Source organism: Phoenix dactylifera, unplaced genomic scaffold (assembly GCF_009389715.1).
Source record: "Phoenix dactylifera cultivar Barhee BC4 unplaced genomic scaffold, palm_55x_up_171113_PBpolish2nd_filt_p 000243F, whole genome shotgun sequence".
Classification (NCBI taxonomy): domain Eukaryota; kingdom Viridiplantae; phylum Streptophyta; class Magnoliopsida; order Arecales; family Arecaceae; genus Phoenix; species Phoenix dactylifera.
This window is the reverse complement of record NW_024067740.1, coordinates 408971-431666: the sequence shown is the minus strand read 5'-3', so window position 1 is coordinate 431666 and position 22696 is coordinate 408971. Positions and strand designations below refer to the sequence as shown.

The 22696-nt window shown below is 38.4% G+C and overlaps 3 protein-coding genes across 7 annotated transcripts in view; 2 read left to right on the top strand and 1 right to left on the bottom strand.

Annotated features, from left to right (window-relative positions):
* Positions 1 to 196: 196 nt before the first annotated feature.
* LOC103720895 lies at positions 197 to 7092 on the top strand. Its single transcript, XM_008810855.4, has 6 exons — positions 197 to 575; positions 1159 to 1303; positions 2824 to 3084; positions 4575 to 4656; positions 5411 to 5607; positions 6547 to 7092. The coding sequence occupies exons 1-6, from the start codon at positions 325 to 327 to the stop codon at positions 6865 to 6867; spliced, it is 1257 nt and encodes a 418-aa protein (XP_008809077.1). The 5' UTR covers positions 197 to 324; the 3' UTR covers positions 6868 to 7092.
* Positions 7093 to 7548: 456 nt separating this feature from the next.
* On the top strand, positions 7549 to 14502 carry LOC103720894 (aspartate--tRNA ligase 2, cytoplasmic). 2 transcript variants are annotated; one of them, XM_008810854.4, is made up of 11 exons: positions 7549 to 7782; positions 7878 to 8433; positions 9482 to 9592; positions 9844 to 9957; positions 10463 to 10753; positions 10832 to 10942; positions 11118 to 11171; positions 12012 to 12091; positions 12184 to 12299; positions 13230 to 13344; positions 14098 to 14502. In XM_008810854.4, exons 2-11 carry the CDS (start codon positions 7912 to 7914, stop codon positions 14222 to 14224), a joined length of 1641 nt encoding a protein of 546 aa, XP_008809076.1. In that variant the 5' UTR covers positions 7549 to 7782; positions 7878 to 7911; the 3' UTR covers positions 14225 to 14502. The 2 variants fall into 2 exon arrangements, with proteins under 2 accessions (XP_008809076.1, XP_026665729.1); XM_026809928.2 differs by lacking the exon at positions 7549 to 7782 and having other exon boundaries at positions 7798 to 8433.
* Positions 14503 to 16980: 2478 nt separating this feature from the next.
* The window catches only part of LOC103720893 (cycloartenol synthase), a 31261-nt gene continuing 25545 nt past the window's right edge, over positions 16981 to 22696 (bottom strand). For 3 of the 4 annotated variants that reach the window (XM_039117582.1, XM_039117581.1, XM_039117583.1), the window contains exons 17-19: positions 21383 to 21463; positions 18008 to 18091; positions 16981 to 17355 (exon numbers count right to left, since the gene is read on the bottom strand). In XM_039117582.1, coding sequence (XP_038973510.1) covers positions 17236 to 17355; positions 18008 to 18091; positions 21383 to 21463 — 285 coding nt within the window. In that variant the 3' untranslated portion in view covers positions 16981 to 17235. Of the gene's footprint in view, positions 17356 to 18007; positions 18092 to 20283; positions 20513 to 21382; positions 21464 to 22696 lie in introns of those variants that run through there. The other variant, XR_005507662.1, reaches the window with a different exon arrangement.

Genomic DNA, 22696 nt, shown 5'->3' with positions numbered 1-22696 from the left:
TATCAAGGTTACCAATATTTTCGATAATTATCATATTAGCTGGCCTTTTTGTGGATGGAATCGCTTAATTACAAGAACCATATCCCTGACGGAATCCACAGAGCCACATGACCATTATGATTTTTTTTTTCCTTTTATATTTTAACCTGAATATATATATATATATATATATATATATATATATATTATTATTATTATTATTATTTCCTCCTCTCCCGGGAAGGTATCCACGAGACCGTCTCTTCGTCTCTTCCTCTCAGTTGTTTCACCCCTCTCCTCCCTGTCGTCGCCTCAACACTGTAGGTAGGAAGAAAGAAAGAATTGATGGCTAAAACCCGTCTCTTCTCTCCGAATCCGGGGGGAATATCCCTAGATTCGAAGGATTTCTGGCGGCAAAGCGGTGGCGGAGGGTGGGCGACGGCGATTGTCGTCGTCGTCCTCCTCTCCTGGCAGCTCCTACGCGCCTTCTCGCGGCGTCGCGCGCCCCTCTCTGGAGATCCCAAGTCGATTCCGATCCCGACCCCGACGACGCCATCCTCGACCGGGAATCCTTCTCTAGGGTTCGATACCAAGGGGTATCCTCTAGGGAATCCTTCTTCCTGATCTTTTCATCTCCCTGTAGTCGCCTTGTTTCTTTCTTGTAGCTATCGCCTTCGTTTCGGTTTATTCTTTTTTTTTCTATTGCTTGATTTGTTCTGAATTGGGTATTGATGATTTTTCTAAATTGGATCGGTGCTGCCTGATTTCATCCCTCGGCAACTCAATAACTTGCTGTATACTGACTGCTTAATGAATTAGCTAGGAAAAGAATCAGGACTTGCCTTCATTTTGCTTTCTTTTTCTCGATCTTCTTCTTCTAACTTCTTTTTCTCCATGTTTTTCGAACTTCTATAATTTGGGTTTGTGGATGATGGTGGATCAGCATGGAGTACATTATAGCGTAAATTTTATGTTATCTTTTGTTTTCTAGATTTACCAGGGTTCCTATTCATTGTTGAGATTTGATTAGTACTTGAGATTTGCTAGGTTATTGTAACAGATAGTAATCTCGTCCTGTTCGTTTTACAGCTCTTTAAAAGTACTAGCTGCTTCCTGCTCCTTCAGTCTATATCATCTAGCATTCAACCCTTCCATCTAATCCTGTGCTCTCATGTTCAGGATATCGAATATCATATCTGACGCTGATTTGAAAGACTTGATAACCAGTTTGGAAGGAAAGCTCAAAGAGAAAGAGAGATGGGAAGATGTAATTGATAAAAAGAATAGCTATATATCATACAATGCAAAGTGTTGCAGGCCAAAGGTAATGCTCCTTTAATTGTTTTGGTGCCAACTCTTGGATATGTCGATGTTCTTTGGTTATGCTGCGGAAGCGTAACACAGTTGATTGATCATCTGGTAATCGAGATTTCTGAATCCACAAAGCTAAACATAGAACCCGGATATAAATGAATTCCATCTTTGCAAATCGTTATGCATGGATTAAATCAGGTTTGTAATATATTATATGGTCAAAATTTTATCATTATACTATTTTCTTTTACATCATTTCAGCAAATACGGAAATTATTTTTTCTTCTGTTTCGTGTAAAGCTTGCAGAAATTATGTCTCGCTAATGCCATTAATGAGTTAATGAGCAAAATGGAAAGTCTGTTATGTGTCCGGGAGGCTAAACTTTTTTACTAGATGAACTAGCAAGAACTGTAGCCTGCACTAATAAAGTTGGTACATTTATTACTAGATCATGTCTAATTAATTTCCTCACTAAAAAGATCTCGAAATTGCTAAAACATCTTGATTTTCAAAAGTTGATTGAACTTTTTTTACGTTTTTTTGTTAGGTTATAACATCTTAATTGCCTCATTTGTCTCTGAATGTCCATCATATGTTGCATCAGCTAAAGAGCACTGAATCTATTGCTGCCAAACCTTCCTCCTCAACTTGGATTCCCTAGGTAGAGCTCATTCTAAATAATAATACATTCTTAAATATCTTTCTGAGACACTGAACTTCCTTCTCATGGTTTGACTTAAGAGATGGGATGAAATTGGAGCTTTTTTACAAGGTACTATTGTTTGTCGTGTTTGTTCTTGGATGGCAGAAATCTTTTGCCTATGCTCGAACTCTGCTTGATCATTATCTATAAAATTCTACAATGTTTTTGAGATACCAAAAATCTTTAGTTGTTTTGAAAGACATTATTCTGGTCACTGCTATGCTCCATTCTCCTAAATTTAAGGTTGTCAATATCATGTAACATAAATTAATTGATGCAAGTCAGTTTAGCAATGATGAGGTATGGTTAGAAGCCATAAACTGATTTACATGTCTACCAATGGTTTTCTCAAAAAATATTTATTACTAGACATGTAAATAAGTTTGTGGCTTCTAAACACATCTCATCATGGCTCAACTGGCTTATCTCAGATGAATTCAACTTCATTTGCTAAAATTTGTGATACCTGAATACTTATCATGAGCATGATGGTATCCACTGTATATGGATTTATGCACGGCAAATTGCTGTTATGGCTACACCAGATTTTTAACTTCATTTCTGATGTTTCAGGCATTTCCACAGAATTTGTCTTCATGATATTTTTGCACCTTGATATGTCAGAATTTGTCTTCATTTTTTTTTCTTGGTCGGCAGCAATCCAAACTTTGATCACAAAGTTGCTACCAGATTGAATGTGATTTAAATATTCAGATTTTGAGGTTAACTGAGGCTTTACACGCCTTGCTTATCATCTACTGTAGCAAGCTCTGGAACAATAGTATAAGAAATGCTTCTGACTGACACATTTGCCTGTGTTGTTCAGGGTGGTCCCCTGAAATACCTTAGTGTCACAACGTTTGAGAGATGCTCCACTGAACTATTAAGGGACTTCTACATGGACAATGAGTACAGGAAAGTGTGGGACAAGACTTTGATCAAACATGATCAGCTGCAGGCTGATGAAATGAGTGGGACAGAAATTGGGCGTATGATAAAAAAATTCCCTCTCCTGACACCAAGAGAGTATTTATTGGCATGGCGTGTGTGGGAAGGAACAGATAAAACCTTCTACTGCTATATAAGGGTGAGTTATACTTGCTATCTTCTCAGTCTTATAGTTTTGTAAGTACATTTGCATGCTACACGTGGGGGTAAGGCTACATACATCTGATTCTAAACAAACCCTGCAGTGTTGGGAGTTTCGTGCATTGAGCCACACTTTTTTGATTGCATGCTTCAAGAATGCCTGATATCTTATATTTTTAATGTATGATTCAACTCACCAACAAGTGAAGTATATATTTCACTGCATCCATTTTCTCTGTGATATAGTATAATGGAGTTATATGCTGTATGCAATATAACTGAAATGATCTATGCATTTTTTTAATGAAAGTGAATTCCAAGCTGTGCTGTTTTGGAAACAGCAAGTGATATGCTAGCTGGATTTTAGTGGAAGATCTGTGGGATGTCCGATGCATTTCTTGAATAATCCCTTGTAAAACCAAGTATGCAGTATTTTTCATGAAATCAGGGCAATCTTGATAAGTTGATATCATATTTGAGATGCCTGAAATATCTAATAAAGACCAGGCCACACTTGCAATCACAACACTGAGATTCATTGTCGAATTTTTATAGAGAAAACTCATTTCTCACATTCAAATCTCCTTCAAAGTAGAAGTTCTGAATCCAATCATATTGTGGAAATTATTGAACTTACTAGCCATCTATCCTGTTTGTCAAACTGCCCTTTGCAAGTGTCCCCATAATCCCTCTAGGATTCCATGACAGACCCATCCTTTGCCATAGTTGCCTTGGCCAATAATTTGGCACCAATGAAGTATTTTGATGTCAATTTGCGATGTGGGTTTGAAGAGTTCCGAAAGATTGATGGATTGTACTTTGCTCAAGAAAACCCATCTCATTTAGATGATATTAATTTTTCATATTAAGATGTTGGATGCAATCCTTTCCTCGCGGCTGTTCAGTAGTTATGCTGGGGCTAACATTTGGAACCAATTTCTGAATGAATACTATTGTTGGCACCAAGGTTCGCTGTCTCGGTGCTGAACCCCATATCGATACCATCCTATTATAGTATTGATATACTTGGTACGGAGGTCAATTCGGTGTGCTGAGTATCGGTACACCCCCCATATTGCATACTTGTTTGGTACCGGTACAGTATGGTATGATATGTATGCACCAATACTAGCCGGTATGGCAAACCTTGGTTGGTACCAACATTCTTATCGCTTATATACAATTATTGCTGATGCTGTCACTTGTCACTATTTTTGTTGTATCCAGGTTCTATTCAATAATTTTTGGTGACTTTTTAGTTGCCAGGAACCAATTATTAATCATCAGGAAATGCTTAACACTTGAAAACACGAATAAGATTTCAAATGAATGGTTATAGCTAAGAGGCATGTGGAGTTGGCTGTGAAGCCTCTACAAGGTGGTTTACCATAAATATGTCTTGTAATTGCAATCTTGTAGGTTTATCTCTGATATTATCTTGTCAAGGTCAAAGTGTGTTCTCACCTATTCTTATTATTTCTCTGGTAGGACTGTGAACATCCGCTGGTACCACGACAGAGGAAATATGTTCGAGTTGGTTTTTTCAGATCGGGTTGGCGCATTAGGAAAAGTAAGTTAGCTTGTCATATTGGATCCTATCGTATTTACATCAAGTTGAATGATATGTCTGGTACAAGAGAACTAATCTATCTGTTTTACCCTGTTATATACTACTTGACAGAATGATCTTCGTTAAGTTGACTAAATCTTTACCGACATCTTTCTCTTCACCTGATCTGCATTTCAAGCCCATTCTATAACTCTGAGCTTATAAAACATTATTTTAGCTACTCTGGTTCATCTCATCTCTGGCTTGGGAGTTGGGGCAAGGTCTACAGATTGAACCTGATTTCAGTTGTACAAAACCAATCTATCTATTAATGTTTGAAGAACATCGAAATTTTATTTGGTGAGCTGGATACACTTGAGTCCATTTTTTATGCCTGGAGCTTAGATTGGAGCACTCTGTCTTCAGTTATTAGAATGTTTCACTCTAGTCTACTTGCTTGTCTACTGATGAAGTCTGGTACAAAATAGACCAATGATGATTGATCATGGTTGTATCATTTGCATTAGCATTGAAGAACAGTGAGATTTGATTGATTCACTGTTAAATGTTAAAACATGAGTTCAATATTGTAGACCCCGAGCTGATTTTTGGATGCCTGCTTTCTGCTGTTTCCTTGGTATGATTTTCCTGAGCGCAACGGTTGTAGCTGTGATATATAACTCTTCATTACCTAGTTGTTACCTCTTCACATCTCTTGTTCTGTTTGTACTCTCATTGTTGACGTATGCTGATTCGTTAATAATTGTGAGTGTAGTTCCTGGTAGGGATGCATGTGAGATCACAATGGTGCATCAGGAAGATGCTGGCCTGAATGTGGAGATGGCAAAACTGGCTTTTGCCAAGGGGATATGGAATTATGTGTGCAAGATGAATAATGCACTGCGTGAATATACTCCCCGCATCCGCAGTCGCTCAACCTCTGTTGCAACTCTGCTCAGACTTATCCAAAAGGTCAGTGCTCCTTTATGACACCAGCCTATAAATATGTTCTTTTTATAATAAGGGGAGCAAAAAAAAAAGACCAAAATCCAGCCTATGTTTTTCTTTTATAGTAAAACACCGCACCAAAGTTATAGAAGAGTGGAAGAGATGGATATAATGCTTTCATATATCTTTCTTTGGCTTTTTTTTTTTTTTTGATACTAAGGGAGGCAACAGCCACCCAATCTTTCTTTGGCTTTAACTTTTATAAAAGATGTGCTGGGGACATATCAACTTTTCTACTTATCCTTTCACCAAGTTTTCTTTTGAACCGTAAAATACTGTTGGTGATAGATTGCCAAATGAATTGTTTGATAACCATCGTGTCTGGCAGTTGCTATCCTGAAGTGACCCATTGATTTGATACTCCTTCCATTTGGAGCCAAAAAAAGATGACCACTGAAAAATGGGCGTGGTTGCAGAAACCTTATCCAGCTAGTATCCTTAAAAACTTACACGTATTTTTTGACTTTTTGTCATATTCGTCCTCCCATGTGTTTCAATAAGACCAGCATGACAAATTACAGTTTGGTTCCTCATCCTGCGTTCCAGCTCTCTTCAATTTTCCACACGAAACATGTCGCATCTTGCATGTGGTTATTATCTTTAGTAGGGCTATGTAGTAAGTATGCAGCCAATCTGAGCATTGGTGCCGCTTATACTGAATAGTGTAATGGGCAATTAGGTTGTGGAGATATCTCTGCAACTCCACGTCGGTCTGTCTCCATCAATGGACTCAGATGAGAGTTTGTTTTGTCGCCTAAGAAAGAGCAAGCGGAGTAGGGTTTGTCAAGTTGGAAGTGTAACCATACTGCTTTCTTTCTAGTTTTGATTAATTCGAGTTATCAAAAAGATTATGTTATCAAAGAAGGTGGTTCGTAAACAAAATCAGTTTGTTTTCTTTCTCAGGTTCCACCAATGTTGGAGGCTGATGCTGAGATAAGTCAGCAAGGACTCTCTGAGAGCCCAGGTGGCGGTACCTATGGCAGGCAAGTTGTCAGGAATGCATCAGGGAAGGAACTACCAAGAAGGCCCTCAAAGAAGTGGATAGCAAATGGATTGTTGCTTCTTGGAGGCATTGTCTGTCTGTCTCGAGGTAGCTCCAGGCTTGGCACTCAGCTGGCCATGGCATGCATCCTGAAGAAGCTCATGAAGCACGGACCGGCATCAGGACAAGCCGAGACGAACCGTGTTGCGAAGGCTAGACATGAGCCAAGGAGCCGTGGCTGATCTCAACTTTTGAACCTTCTTCGACCAACTTAAGCTTTAAGCCTTGAAAGACGTCTCAGTGGATTGCAGAATTTCTTCAGTAATCTTACCTTGCATAGAATCTCTCTCTGTGCATGGCTTCCTCTTTTCACTTGTACAAAGACATAGATTGCTTACTAGATACTCCCGGGCATATAATGGTAGAGGATTCAGTCCTAATATATAATCCTGATTGCTGGTTAATTAGCCTCTTGTATATTATTCCTGGGGCCCGTCTCATTCATCAATTAACTACAGTCATAGTGAATTAAGGCTGCGCTGCACGTATTCGACACCCTGTGGGAGGCAGCCCGGTGACGAGCGTTGTAATGATCCCTTGGTCTCCGATGAGATGTGGGAGAGCAGGACCCAGGAACGCAGACCACTAAAATAAATGGACGTCACCTTTCTTCTAACGAGGGATTTGAGCTAGGGTTTATCTATTGTATGAAATTATTTTTTGTTGGCTCCGGCCGAGCACTGAAATGTTAATTAGAAGTGGTGATTCTGTGTTGTCAAATGGTCACTGTAATAGATTAACGGTCGCATGACGTACCAGCCATTGTCCATTATAATACTAATACGATACGAAGGAAGGCCTCTGGCTGCGGCTGCGAATTGCTTCCTTGGCGGTCACGTTTGCTTTGTCGGCACGAGGGTTTCATTTGTCGCCCTCGGGTTTATGCGAACCCGCGCCGCGTGGCGGCTCGTGTCCCCCGCTGCGATTCCTTGGGTTCTCGCACCGAGGGGAACTCTAGAGTCTAAGCGCGGGGGTTCTCGCGCATGGAACTCTGAGCCTCGGGTTCTCGCACATAGAACTCTGAGCCTCGGGTTCTCGCACGAGGATCAACGCCCTCACCTCGCCCAGCAAGCAATATTACACTTTCGGATATATTAGTAAGGAGATTATCTCTGGAGTCTGGACCTTCTATTATTATCGTTCTCTCTCTATATCTCTTTGAAAACTAGGAGGGTTTTTCCGCCATATCTAGGGTTGCCTTGCGGCGTTCTCGGCGTACTGAAACCATGGCGTCCACCGAGCCGGAATCCTCCCAAACGCCTCCTTCCGCCGGCGAGAACGGCTCCGAGCCGGCGAATCTCAGCAAGAAGCAGGCGAAGAAGGAGGCCCAGAAGGCCGAGAGGCTCCGCAAGCAGCAAGAGGCCGCGGCCGCCGCCGCCGCCTCCGTGGAGTCCGCAGAAGCCGACCCCTTCTCCGGGAACTACGGCGACGTCCCGACGGAGGAGATCCAGTCGAAGGCGATCAGCGGTCGCCGGTGGACGGAGATCGGGTCTTTGGACGCCGAGCTGGCTGACCGTACAGTCCTGATCCGGGGCGCCGCCCAGGCAATCAGGCCGGTCAGCAAGAAGATGGTGTTTCTGGTGGTGAGGCACTCCGTGAGCACGGTTCAGTGCGTGCTGGTTGTCAACAAGGAGTGCGTGAGCCCTCAGATGGTCAAGTTCGCCACGGGTCTCAGCAAGGAGTCCATCGTCGACGTCGAAGGGGTCGTCTCCATTCCCAAGGAACCCATCAAGGGCACCACCCAGCAGGTAGACCGTCTTCGTCCCAAATGTCGTAGGCTTTGCTTTAATAATTTACTAATTCTTAGCTGCCATTGAATGGTTTGATGTTAGGCGCTGCCAATTGTAAGTTTGGAATGATCCAAATCGCAACAAGAGGTTTTTTTTTTTTTTTTTAACTTCAATTCTTCTCCGCTTACGGCAGAGGAGGAAGAATCCCAATATTACTCACTCTTCTCTCCGTTGTCAAATAAAATATATTCCTTATTAATTTCCTAGAGAAATTTAGCAGCCTATTTCTCAGTTAATCAAAAAAAAAGCAAAAAAGAAAAATCAGAACTAGATCTTGGCTCAAGGTTTTTTGTTGGGAGACGAGGAAAATCAAGAGGGCCTTACTGAGGTCTGTACTCTCTCTTAATCTTTGTTGAAAGTTTGCTTGAGGCCAGGTTTTGTGAATCGTGGAGTTTCCTGAGTGCTGTTTTTTTTTAAAAAATAATTTTTATAGCTTCCACTGCCGTTGCCATTATCCTTCGCCTGCTGCCCCTCCGTTGTTTTCTTGATGAGGTTTAGTACATGTAATATGCAAAAAAAGTAACTCCGCAAATCCAAGCCTTTATCCCTGTCAGGGCTACTTGTATGAAACAATAGGCTGTCGATCTCTTATTCAAGTGAAGAAAAATGAAACCAGTTACTTCTTTCTTTATTTGGCTCTCATAGGTAATATTTGTCTTTCATGTTACTTTATTGTTGTTAATTTTTAGGTTTCTTGCTTTATCAGTTTTATGCATTGATGGAAAAGCATCCCATTATTTTAGTAAGAAAGTACGAATATATTGGGACCTGCCATTAGCTGAACGCCTGAACTTGATTTTTTATATCTTTCTGTCTCTCTCTCTCTCTCAAAAAAAAAAAAAAAATCTTTTATCCTTTCTATTAGCTTCCTACGAGTGGTTACACTACCTTAATAATTGTATATGCATTTCTCCACAGCTATTAGTGGTCTTTTGCTATGGAATTCCTGTTTGGTTTATCTTTTTCTGAGTAGCGGCAATCTCAGCTACTCATGGTCTTTCTGCAGGTGGAAGTTCAAGTGAGGAAGCTTTTCTGTGTCAATAGAGCTGTGCAGAATTTGCCTATCAATATTGAGGATGCAGCACGAAGTGAGATGGAATTTGAAAAAGCTGAACAGGTAAGTTTGATAACTTAAAAATTTCAAGCAACAGATTGATTTTGCTCGAAAAAGCTTTTCTGGGGCATTTTGCTCGCATGTTGAAGTAACACAATAACAAATTGATTTGATGGAAGCTGTGTTTTCCACGTAACAGTTAATTATGAGTTCTACAATTTGGAGCAACAGATTTATATTCTAGTCACTCATCTTTTTCATTGTAAACTTTGTTTAATGATCAAGTTTCTAATGCAACAATTGGACTGGCACAGACTGGAGAGCAGCTTGTTCGTGTTGGCCAGGACACTCGCTTGAATTATAGAGTTCTCGACGTGCGCACTCCTGCAAACCAAGCAACTTTCCGTATTCAATGTCATGTTGAAGATGTAAGTGCACATCTTCTTAACTGACATCAAACTTTGCATGTGCATGCAGTCTTATGAAAACAAACATCCTTGTAAATTAGAGATAACTAGATATTGTGAGTCCTATTTAAAGGCCCAATTGGTTGTTAGGTTATGCAGAAATCGATTGGGTGCCTAACCTGAATTTTTCTTCTTCCTTTTCTTTTGTGTGTGCATGTGAGTGCATATTGCATGTGCATGCATATGTGTTTTTGTGAGAGAGAGATGGGCAGAGCCTGACCTATTTTCATCAAGATAACAAAAAAGGATTCAACCTCGATTCATGCTTTGTCATCATCTGGTCTTGATTAAACTGACAAACAACAGGAACCGCTTTGAGTTTCTTTTCTAGATGAGCATCTCTTTTTTGCATTGTTGGAAATTTTTTGTTCTACTTATCATATTTTTTCAAGAATATAAAGAAATAATGTCATTATAATCTTAAAAATGGAGTATGGATTCTGAATCAACCAGTGCACTGGTGCAGATGTTTAGACGTTTTCTGCTGTCCGAGGGATTTGTGGGGATCCATACTCCCAAGCTTGTACCTGGATCAAGCGAAGGTGGTGCAGCTGTATTTAAACTGGACTACAAGGGTCAACCTGCCTGCTTGGCACAATCACCTCAGCTTTATAAGCAAATGGCAATATGTGGCGGTTTTGGACGTGTATTCGAAGTTGGTTCTGTATTCAGAGCAGAAGACTCCTTTACGCATAGGCATTTGTGTGAGTTTGTCGGCCTTGATGTTGAAATGGAGATCAAGGAACATTATTTTGAGGTAGAATAAATTGATGTGCATCTTTGAGTTCAGTTCATTTATCAGCTTAACCATGAAAGCTTGTGATTGTTTATGCAGGTTTGTGATATTGTGGACCGTTTGTTTGTTGCAATGTTTGACTATTTGAATGAGAACTGCAAGAAGGAATTGGATGCAATCAACAAACAATATCCCTTTGAACCTTTGAAGGTAAAGGACATTATTTTTATATCCTTTAAAAAGAAAAATTGCTAAACAATTAAATGTCATCCACTGGATAGTCTGTCTGCCCCTGTCAGGACATGTTACACAAAATTATTTTATTTTCCTGACTTTTGCCTGTCTATCTCTGTTTTTGATTGTGCTTAATCTGTATGCATTGTAGTACTTGCGGAAGACCTTGCGACTCACTTTTCTGGAGGGTGTCCAAATGCTTAAGGTGCCTGCCTTCTGCCTGGCCTTTGATTATCATTATTGACATATTCTCTGACTCATTTGTATGCATTTTTGAGTTTCTCCTCTGCCAATAGTCATCTTTGTGTTTTTTCATTTACTCTTGCCATATACTTCCTAGAATCTCACATGCTAGAAGAGGAATTATGAGACTGGTGTTTTATGCTTGGATACGAGAACTAAATACGAAATTGAAGTTACATATAGATTGAAGTAGGACATAAATTTGTTGAGTAATTATCCTTGGGTATTGGCAGCAGGTGTTGGCTGAATATTGAAGATGGTTGCTAAATAAACAAGGATTACTTATTTACTTGAATTGCCCATTACCTTTGAATTAAATGGATTGAATAGCAAATTTCCAGTCTAAGTTCATGGGCATGCAACTACCGAACTTAATTGTGATGATATGCAAGAATTTGTTTTGAATAATGATATTATTTTGAAACTTGATGCCGATAACTTTTTGTAAAAGTTTTAACTTAAGAAATTATCATATCCTGGAGCATTAAATTTATTAGCTCAGCGAAGAGATGTAAAAACCACGAAGTGGATGATTTAGGGAATGGATTTATCTAATTTTGTTATGATTGAAATTGCAAGGAGGCGTGAGTTGAATAAGGCTGCGCATAGCTATGAATTTGTAAGAAGTTATGCTGCGGAAAACAATTGACCTGTAAAGCTATTTTTAACAATAAATTAGCTATGAATTAGTGAACTAGTAGTATGTCCTATCTTATTGGCTATCTAACAATAAAAAATAAAATTGTGGTTGGACTGCTGTGGCTTTTCTTTCAATGACGATCAGTTCGACTCATTTAAACAGGAAGCTGGAATAGAAGTTGATCCTTTTGGGGATTTAAATACAGAGGCGGAGAAAAAATTGGGTCAGCTTGTTCGTGAGAAGTGAGTTTATAATATCACTATTACATTTGTTTATTTTCCTTTCATACAAGAACTGTTGGCTAAGCTCATGATCTTCTTACTTGCCAACACAGATATGACACTGAATTTTATATTCTTTATCGGTATCCTTTGGCTGTGAGACCATTCTACACCATGCCCTGTTATGATGATCTGGCATATAGTAATTCATTTGATGTCTTCATTCGAGGTGAGAAGTAAATTCTATTTGTTGTTTACTGAAAATTCTATTGATGGTGGTTAATTATAGTCTCAGTGATTTTTATGGTGACAAGCTACTGAAAATTGTATACTCATTAACATTTTAAGTTCTATTTGTGACATTTACATAAGATGAATTTCTTCAAGTTACAAAGTCTTCTTTTATGTTACAGGCATGCCTTTTTTCCTTGCCTAAAATGAGGTCAACTGGTTATGTGATTACAAGTATTGTTGTAATTCAATATTTTTATTACATCATATAAAAATCATGCAAATCTTCCATGCTCTGATTCGTATAATGTGAGTCAAAAGCGTTAATTAAATTGCACATGGATTTTGCAGCCCTTAAACTTTGCTGATTAGTGGCTTTTATATTTTGGAGAACAATATATTCAAATGTAGCAAATGCCCCTGGGAGGACTTTCAACACCATTAATTGGTTAATATTTTAAGCCAAGTCAAAAATACCATGTTTACATGGCTTCCTAAACCTCTCTGTTTTTCAGATTAGGTCATATATGATCAAAACAAATAATATCTGAATAAATAATAACACATAAATGTTGTACATCATTAATATCATATTTTTTCTGGAATATACAAGAACACCATGCTCTTCAGTTTCCTACCATCATATCTGGACGATATACGATGATTATAGTATCTGAGAATTTGCTAAAAGAAAATGACATTACCACTTATATTTGAAAAAAATATAATATCCAATAAATGCTGTGCCTAGTATTATAGATGCCTGTCCATGTCTGACTCCTGTTACTTTAGTTGTCATGATTTCGAGTCACATAGGATGGTTTAGAACTTGGATCTGTGTAGAAAGTTGCTTCCAATAGTATTGTAAAATATGCTGGAAATTTAGAATGTTCTGCTGTGCTCTAATCTGTTTTGACATTTCTTCTAGGCGAGGAGATAATTTCAGGGGCTCAGAGAATACACTTACCTGAGTTATTGACGAAACGTGCAGAGGCATGTGGCATTGATGTTAAGACTATATCAACATATATTGACTCTTTCCGGTATGAAGTCACATTTTTTATTTATTTTTTCTTCTATATTTTTTGTGCCTTTTCTTTTCGTGGTTTTCCTTTTAAAAGCAACATAGGTTTTTTGTGAAGATGCATGCATCAATTTTAAAAGCTGAAACCCTGTGTTGTCTGTGGTGCTCGTGTCACAGGAATGGTTTGGTAGCCCAAGCTTCATAACTGTTAACCCATGTCAACTTGCACTGAAATCGGTTGGACATGGGTAAAAATGTTGTTACAGTTGGAATTTTTAATGATTGGCTTCCAGACCAAGTGTTTATAACTTCTCACCTTCACTGTAGAAAACGTAAAAACAGGCTGGCTCTCACCTTTTTCCTTTCTCGTCTCATGCACAAGACCCGAATCAATACCCAGGATGCCAATTTCTCCACCTATTTTACTGTGGAGTTTTCGTCTCTGGTCCACCTGGTCATGTATGACTTTAGCACCTTGGATAGTTTATTTAACTAGCTTATTCATCATATAAATCAGAAAAAACAAAGGAGAAAAAAAGACGAAAGAAAGCAGTTTTACCAGAATAAAGTCTGTTAGTGCATATAAAGGTTGCGTATTTCTGAAGTCGTCAGATGTTGATTAGCAGAGCTTCTCCTTGGTCCTCACACTGTATTGAGAAGAACAGTGTCGTCGACGATCATTTCTATTCTGTGCTTGATTTAGAAATGGATATTAGGTTCTTATGTGAATAATGAATTTTGCTTCATGCCAATCTGCTTCACTTTATTGCAGGTATGGTGCACCTCCACATGGTGGGTTTGGTGTGGGCCTGGAGCGAGTGGTTATGCTTTTCTGTGCTCTCAACAACATACGCAAAACATCACTTTTCCCTCGTGATCCACAGCGGCTTGTTCCGTGACAAAGTTTTGTTCCTCAATGACTCCACTTTAATAAAGTGTTACTATTGGTTATGTGGAGATGATGCGAGATCTCTCAGGCTATTTGACATATCCAACAAATGGAATACATTCTGTTGACATCTATATAAACTGAATTGAAAGGATTACATTTTGGTCAGAAGGTCACCCGGCCTTTATTTCCTTGTGCACCTGTTGAAGGGGATTTTTGCTTTGTTATTGCTTCGGATGGACTTTCTATAGCAACACAAAATTAATCCATGGTGTTCTTTTTTTTTTCCTCTCCTCTTCAACTATGCTGGATCTCATCCTGTGCTGCAGACAATTTAAGAGACACCTGCTTTGCCGAAAGAATTGTCATTATTTCACATGAACTAGTAATTCAGGAAACCATATATCAAGCTGGAAGGAAACCACAAATTAGTAGTCGAGGGTGACAAAAATGCTTCTCTCAACTAATTGAGTTCTGCTTCACAGATCTGCATCTCCTGCATTTTCCGTCAGCGCATTTTCTCATGCTGGTGCTTGCAGCTTGGATTTCTCATGCTGCATCTTCCATCTTTGATATGCCCGAGGCGCTCCATGTAATGGATCTTCTATTGGTTGGTTTTTGTGCAAAACGGTGTTGGGGTTGTGCAGATCTACCATAGTCGATCTACTTTTCTGTTTGAGGTGGAGTACCGAATCCATTGTTTTTCCGGTTCTCTTCGGGTACCTTGTATTCTCAATTGCTCGCGGTACGTCGCTTGCAATTTAAGACATGCATGGTTAAACAAACCAGGTTCGCCGTACTCGTCAATGATATGGAATACTTCTCAGCGGAGGCGTAAGCAACATGCTATTCTACCCTGTTAGAGGAGTTAGATGTTGAATAAAGAAGCTTCAAGAAGTACTAAATTTTGAGACGCCAGAGAGCCAAGGGGAGGACCCGGAAGCATACACTCGTACTCGTGGCTTATCAGGCTGTGGAGAGACGTGAGAGCAGCCAGGCAGTAAACCGGAGAAGAGACATGAAATAGAAGACTGTCAAAACAGAGAAGAGAGGAAAAAATAAATGCGGCATAAACTATTTTCTGAGATACCAAACACGGGGAACTTCGCTTTCTGGAGTTCCAGCGAAGGCCAAACACAGCCGGGTCGTGGGTAGGTTGTAAATATGATTGTAACATAAACACCCAGCGTGGCCAAGAATCCAGGCCATCTGAATGGAATGTCAGATGCCTTGCTTGACGAGTACCAAAATGTGGCTATTGTAAAAGAGTCGCCGGAGAAACTTGAAGGAAGACAGGATGCAACCGATACAAAGTTCCTTGTTAGTAAATTTAATAATTATATGATGGTGGGTGACAGATATATTACCGAATAATTGTATGAGATACAATGTATTTTTAATAGTTCTAAATTGAACAATATGTATATGGATGAAATTATAATTGTGTCCTTTATTTATTATTGATAAATGGACTTCAAAAAAAATTTGAAACATAAGAAAGATGATATTTCTTTTGCAGATTTGACTAACTATTTTAGTATCGAGTAGCAATATCATATGCTAGATGAAAACAAGGAGCAAAATGCTTGTGATACCAAAATCCACATGGTAGGAAAAATCGGTTAAACAAAACCACAAATAAAAGAGCCTATCAATCTGCCACTACTTACAAGAACAAAAAGAAGAACAGTGCACACTTTCATCATAGAAAATGGACATCACAAGGTAGAATGTCATCTTCTCAAAAACAAAAGGGTGCACCAACAGCAGAAAAAAAAACTTTGTTGCAATGATAACAGACATCAATGTTCTTAAAGATGATGGAACTTGGTGGATTCACTCTGGCGCAACCAAACACGTGCAAGGACAAAAATCTATTCAAGAAGTATGACCACTAAAAGATAGAAAGTATTCTCTATATTGGAAAACTCATCCATTACAAAAGTCAATGGAAAAGAAACCATAGAACTTAAATTCACTTTTGAAAAAAAAAAATGCTTGCTCTTAATGATCTATATTATGTACTAAAATTTAGAAAAAAATCTTATGCCTGGTAATCTTCTAGATAACTTTGGCTTCAAATTAGTATTTGAAATAGATAGATTTATTCTATTCAAGGGTGAAATCTCTATGGGCTCGTTTGGTTCGCAGGAAAACGAGGGGGGAAAGTGTGGTCAACGGGAAAGTAATGAAATGCCTCTTGTTTGGTTGGAGTTTTCAAAGGAGAGAGATGGGAAAGTTGTATTCCCATGGGAATATGATTCCCACATTTCATGGGAAAGTCTTTCCCATGAGAAACATGGGAAAGTTACTTTCCCATGAGGTGGGAATCACTCCTTTTTTATTTTTTTCCAAAAAGACCCTTCAGCATTAAAGAAGCATTAAAGAGGCATTAAAGACCTAATTTTTATTAAGGGCATAATAGGAATTATACATAACTTTCCTAGGAAAGTGGATGGTCAACCAAACATAAGCACTTTAGAAATTAGTCACTTTCCCATGGTTAACCAAACATATCAAAAGTACTTTCCTAGGTATCCTCTTCCTAGGAATCTGATTCCCAGGAATCATATTCCTAGGAGGGAAAATACTTCCCGCGAACCAAACGAGCCCTATAGGAAAAGACTATTTAATAATAAAAAAATGCTATTATTCGTTTGCATGTAAATGATATGCTAATTTTTAGTACCGATTTAGAAACTCACCCATGGTTTACAAGCTAGAAACTCACCCATGGTTTACAAGCTGAGCAGGCCCTTGCACACATTTATCAAGATCACTCAAAACTAGGTTTAAATATAGAGCACACTGTTTACATTACTTCCCGTTTTTTAACACACAATTAACAGGTTGAGAAAGCATGGGCAAACTTTCCACTACAAGCATCATATGCATTTATCAGTCAACAAAATATATAAAATAAAGAAAAATAAAAATGTAATATTTGATTGTTCGATGCTGTCGCAATAGGGAGCATAGCTTGGTGCAATAGTAAAATGCTTGGGCAGAAGAGATTAGCATTCAAGTTTTCTTGGTCAGCAGAACACGGCAGCGATATTCCCCAAGAGCCCATATTGGAAATATGTTTCGATACTGTGAATAACTAATCATGCAGTTTTTGTTGAAGACTCCCATAATTTCCTGTAAAAAACAGACACGTAAACAAAGGCAGGCATTAAGGGGAAAAAACCAGACGCGCGTAAACAAATGCAAGCATTAGGAAAAGAAAATACCCAATATTTAGAAATTTTAATGTGCATATCCATATAATACACATAACACAAGACGCACCATCTTGTGCCCCTATTGTTTCCTACTTGGAATTCAGCAAAAGAAATCCTCCTTTCAGCTTACTAGGAGTATTAGAGCAAGTCAGGTCAAGTTACCTTTTTCTATTGAGATCTGTTTTGTTAATTAATTCAACTATGTTGGGGCACCATAAAAGAAAACAAAAATGAAGATTAAAATTTACCGTAGGAAAAATATAATCTGATTTGGCATTGAACTTATCAGTCATTATATGAAGAAAGAGAGAAATCTCTCCTGATTCCTGAAAGCCTTTCAATGGACAAAATAAACTTGCAGATAATAATGGATGATCAATAGTAGATGATATATATTATTTTCTCTTGACAATCCATAACGTTAGAAATAGTCTACATTTTTCAGGTTTTCTTCTAAATTATTTGACATGTGCAAAACTATGAGCTCTTTTTCAAGCTGTAAGTCACGCTTCAACAAATCATGGGTTAGAGTGACATTTCATAGTTTGCTGAAATTAGTTGTGACTTACTTGTTGTGGAAACTCGCCACTCTCCATTTGCATATTAATCAACACCTTCGCTGCTCGGTGCAAGGGTTCTGGGTCTCTCTCAGCCTGTTCCAGATTATAGCACAACAAATCTACACGTTAGAGGCAATTTGACTAGTCATCTCAGAAATAAAATCTTCAACCATCTAGAAATTTTTTAATTAATCTTTGAATGTGCTTATTGATAGCATCTAATATTCATAGCCCATTTTGGAGTTTCTTCTTCTTTTTGTTTCAACAGCTTGACTAGAAGCTTTATCAAATGATTGACATCAACGGCGCCAAAACATGAAGAATCCAACATCAGATTATCATCACCGCCACTGATATGCTCCTACCAAGCATGACATTTAATAAGAATTCTCGTGTTAATCTTTTATAATTATGACTCATTGTGCAATTAAATTGCAAGAATCTTCGCAACAAGTCATGGTTACCTATTTGATCAACTCGCTTCATTCAAGTTTCATTCAAGGATCATAATTCACTCTTTCCAATGAATTCTGTTTGCCAGAGGTTAATTAAGAAACCTCCTTTTATAAATTTGAAATATTCAAATCAAACTAAACTTCAATTCATATAATTGTTAGCTTTGATTCGTTGAGATATAAGAGATTAGTAATACATTAATATCACACTTGGAGAATGATGAAGAGATGTTCCACCCTTGGAGAATGATGAAGAGATGCAATACATATGGTAATTGACTGAAATATCTGCTACAAATATCTTGAAATTGCTTATTTCATATTAGATCATACTTTATTATGAATATTTTGTTGCTTCTTTCATACTAATTTACAATATGATAGCAACTTAGCAAATTAGGTAAAACACAGGTGTGAAGATCATTCAAAGGATATGAATAATCATGTTGGGTGGAAAACATGGCTTAGAAAGTTTTCTTTTTTTATGTTAGTGGTCTGATAGTTCTATCAAAGGACCGTAATAAAAGCACCAATATCAAGATTATTTGATATAAACAACATCTTCATTCCAATAGCCACCATCCCTAGACATAGCCAGGCTAGTAATTGAGCCTCAAGATGTGATTCTATAGAATTTATGTAAATATTCTCAAAAGAGAGTTTTCTTTCTATATATATCAACAGGTTTGTGATGGACAAGTAGTTAAAGAAAATGCCATGTTAAATAGCATTTGGAGCATGGTTGACGGAACTATCCCGAACCGCCCGGTTCGGGGTGTCCCGAGCCATACCAGCGGCGGACCGGAATGGTTCCGGCAACCAAACCGAGACACCGTCGCCGGAGGGGAAGAAGGAGAAGGAAAAAGAGGAAAGAGAGAGAGGGGGAGGGAGGGAGAACAAGAGGAAGGAAGAGAGGCTGGCCCCGGGTTGGCCTACGGAGGCCGGGGAGACGCAGAGGCGAGGCTCCGCCTCTAATCCTTTTTTACTTTTGCAGATTTTAAGTTGAAGTCGGCAAACCCATTGCCGACTTCACGTAATTTTTTTAATAATTTTTTTTAATTTCGTAATATTTAAGTGAAGTCGGCAAACGATTTGCCGACTTCACTCAAAAATCGCAAAAATTTTTAGCGGTCAGACCCCTGTTTCGAACGAAACAGGGATCCGGCGGCAACCTCCGCTTTCTGCCCGGGCGCCGGCCCTCCGCCGGTCTCCTCTCTCCCCATTCTCTCTCTTTCTTTTCCTCTCTCCCGTTTACTCTCCCCTGCCTCCTTTGTTGTGTCGGTACAGGCCCGGCAGGGCACGGCACGGCGTGGGTCTGTACCAACTCTTGTCGCCGGGCAACTGGTACGGTGCTCGGTACCGGCACAACAGATCATGATTTGGAGGTAAATCAGGTAAATAAAATCATACTAATGCTTACAATGCATAACCTCTGGTGATGAATTGTAGTTCTTAGTCTTGCTATATCAACATTTCTCAGATAGACAAAGATAAATGCAACAGAATTAATTACATTGCCCGTTGCTGCCAACAGTATCAGCATTATAAAATGGCCTTGCATTTTCAATATTAAAAAGAGATACGTAGTATACTTCAGATGAGCATGACAAGAAAATTCAACATCTTCCAGAGCAAGATACTCTTCAGAAGTAGAGCATGCATTAAATCAACAATGAAGGCCTGAATAGTTTATAAACCAAAATATCCCTGTGACTGATTGTCAGGTATTAGTATAATTTAGGTTGAACTTGAAGTTGAATGTCATTGATAAACCCATATGAACCCTATTAATATCGCAAAAAATTTGTTGTTTTAAGCTTCATGACATACCTCATCAAGTCACCTTCCACAGTCATCTTCTCCTTATTTTCAGTACATTTTGATGGAAGAACTGATTCCAATATCCATCTCATAGTGGCTAAAAAGTTGAAATCTCTGGGCTTTAGTTTGAAACTTCACTTTATTTAAGGTACCTCAGGTCCTTGTACAACAACATGGCTAATCTCAACATCAATATTTCATTCCATTTGGATGCTTTTTTTATTTCCTCCAGAAATATCTGGAAATATGCGATGACACAACATCGATATAATTGCTGTCTTAAAGATCTCAAAGCATAATTACCAATAAACCAATGTTTTAAAAGCCAATACCGAACTTTGTACCATCTTTCCATTGGAACTGTACGGTACAAATATTGTACCAGTACAGACAGTACATATTGAAACTGATAGTGTCAAAAATAATAACAAAAATTTGGTACACATCAATAAGGTCAGTATAATACCATCAGTATGCAACAATATGGTTGGTACAAAGTACAAACCGGTATACAGGATTTTTGCATCCCGACACCTGTACAAGTACCGATTTCACATTGAAACGGTATGGTATTGATGATACCATCCCGCTGTGGTGGTTTCTGAAGCCGTGAATAAAACTGCTCTATTTGGAAGGTCCTAGTTGTCTAATGAGTTATTGTGAAATCTAATCCTAACAAGTCCATGTTGGGAGTGGACATCACTCAATGGAAATAAGAGATGTTATATGTCTGATATGGCAAGCAGAATATTTAAGATGTTGGTTAAGGAAATTAATATTTTAAAAAAAATGGAAAAACAACATTATAATTAATCATTAACTGCATCAGTATGAACACAGTATATCTTGGTGCATAGCTTAGCATTAGGCAAAAGTAATCTGAGACATAACTGCATCGATATGTATTCTATTATTTTCAGTGCATAGTTTACTATTGGACACTATTAAGCCAAGACATATCAAGGCATATCTCCGTCATACTCATGCCTCTAGTATCTTTTGTCGCATTCAGATATTTAAACAAACATGGCGCATTTTGACATGACTTCAATGCATCATCATGACAAATCAATAATCATGAATATTAATCAGTTCATAAAAAACGGACCTGCCCAGCATCAATTAGAGCTAACATGGCCCATGCAGTGTTCACTGCATGACATCGGTTGCCCTCAAGACTTGAATACACCTGTTTGTGAGAAAAAAGTTAAGTTTCCAAAATGAATGATTCAAGAGAGCCAAATCACAGACTATTATTGACTTTATTTGAAGCAGAAGTAAGTATATACTCTGAGGCTAAATCCAGCCAGATTGGCATTAAAAATTCATGAGATAGCGATTGGCGAACCAACTGTTTGTAGTAGAAAATTTAGTAAAAACGCTATAATTGCATTGTAGGATAATTAAGCTTGCATCATGAAGAGGACTCGATAACTTTATTGCATGCAAAACAGGTAGACATGCATACTCTAACTTTATTGCATTGTAGGTTAATTAAGGTCATAGCAAAATAGTTTAGAAAATTGGAAATATAAACTGAGCTTCAAGCTTTTGACCCACTAAGTTTTATCAAAGAAATGATTGTTTCCTCATAACTGAAGTCTCTTTGAGAAGGCGGTTCCATTGGAAGAGCTTAAGCTTTTCAGCATCCTTTCCAAGATCCCTAGATGATAGGACGTTCTAGATATTTCTTGCAAGAAGACTAGGAAAATTTAAGGGAGAAGATTAGAAGATTGTGCGGAAAGGCCTCCAAGTTTTCCGCACATTGAATACTTGGCACTCAGCTGTAATCCACCACTCTTGTACACAAGGATTGCGGAGGTATCGATATCACTCATAACCCCTTAGTGCAAGAGTTTCCTAGTCACTCAACGCCTATTCTATCTGTACTTTTGTGTATGAGAATGGCTGATGCTAGCATGATAAGAGGGTCATGCAGAAAGTCCTAAACTGTGGGGGAAGGCCAATTCACGAACAAAGGGGTGTAGGCAAGTGCTACAATGACTTTGGTCACGAGGAAAAGCTAAATAAAAGATACCAAGGCCAAAGTCTTAATTGAGACCCATACGTTGACTTGCTTAAATGTGTTTCCCTTATCATGCTTGCTTTGCCATCCTCAGTACATAAAATAAGCTAGTGAGAACACATTTAACAGAAATAGCTCATATAAAGCTGGAAGTCAGATTAGCAAGTTACTCAAAAATAAGAAAAAGAAAGTGACACTACATAGGAATAACATTTTTGGAACTAAAAAGAAAGATAAAGTAGGAGAACAGAACTATCCTTAGGGGCCTTTACAACACCAAAGTTCAATGAGGATTTGCTAATATAACGCTCACTTAAAAGCATAAAATGATATGCAAATTATCAACCTGCATACAAAAGATAGCTAAAGACAAGAAGAGGAAATGGGTGGGTGTTA

Bases quoted from the DNA above. Each gene is read 5' to 3' on its own strand.
- LOC103720895 (XM_008810855.4), top strand. From the start codon at position 325: ATGGCTAAAACCCGTCTCTTCTCTCCGAATCCGGGGGGAATATCCCTA. The intron at 576-1,158 runs GTATCCTCTAGG...TCTCATGTTCAG, and splicing joins CTAGGGTTCGATACCAAGGG to GATATCGAATATCATATCTG. The intron at 1,304-2,823 runs GTAATGCTCCTT...TGTGTTGTTCAG, and splicing joins CAAAGTGTTGCAGGCCAAAG to GGTGGTCCCCTGAAATACCT.
- LOC103720894 (XM_008810854.4), top strand. From the start codon at position 7,912: ATGGCGTCCACCGAGCCGGAATCCTCCCAAACGCCTCCTTCCGCCGGC. The intron at 11,172-12,011 runs GTGCCTGCCTTC...TCATTTAAACAG, and splicing joins AGGGTGTCCAAATGCTTAAG to GAAGCTGGAATAGAAGTTGA. The intron at 12,092-12,183 runs GTGAGTTTATAA...TTGCCAACACAG, and splicing joins GGTCAGCTTGTTCGTGAGAA to ATATGACACTGAATTTTATA.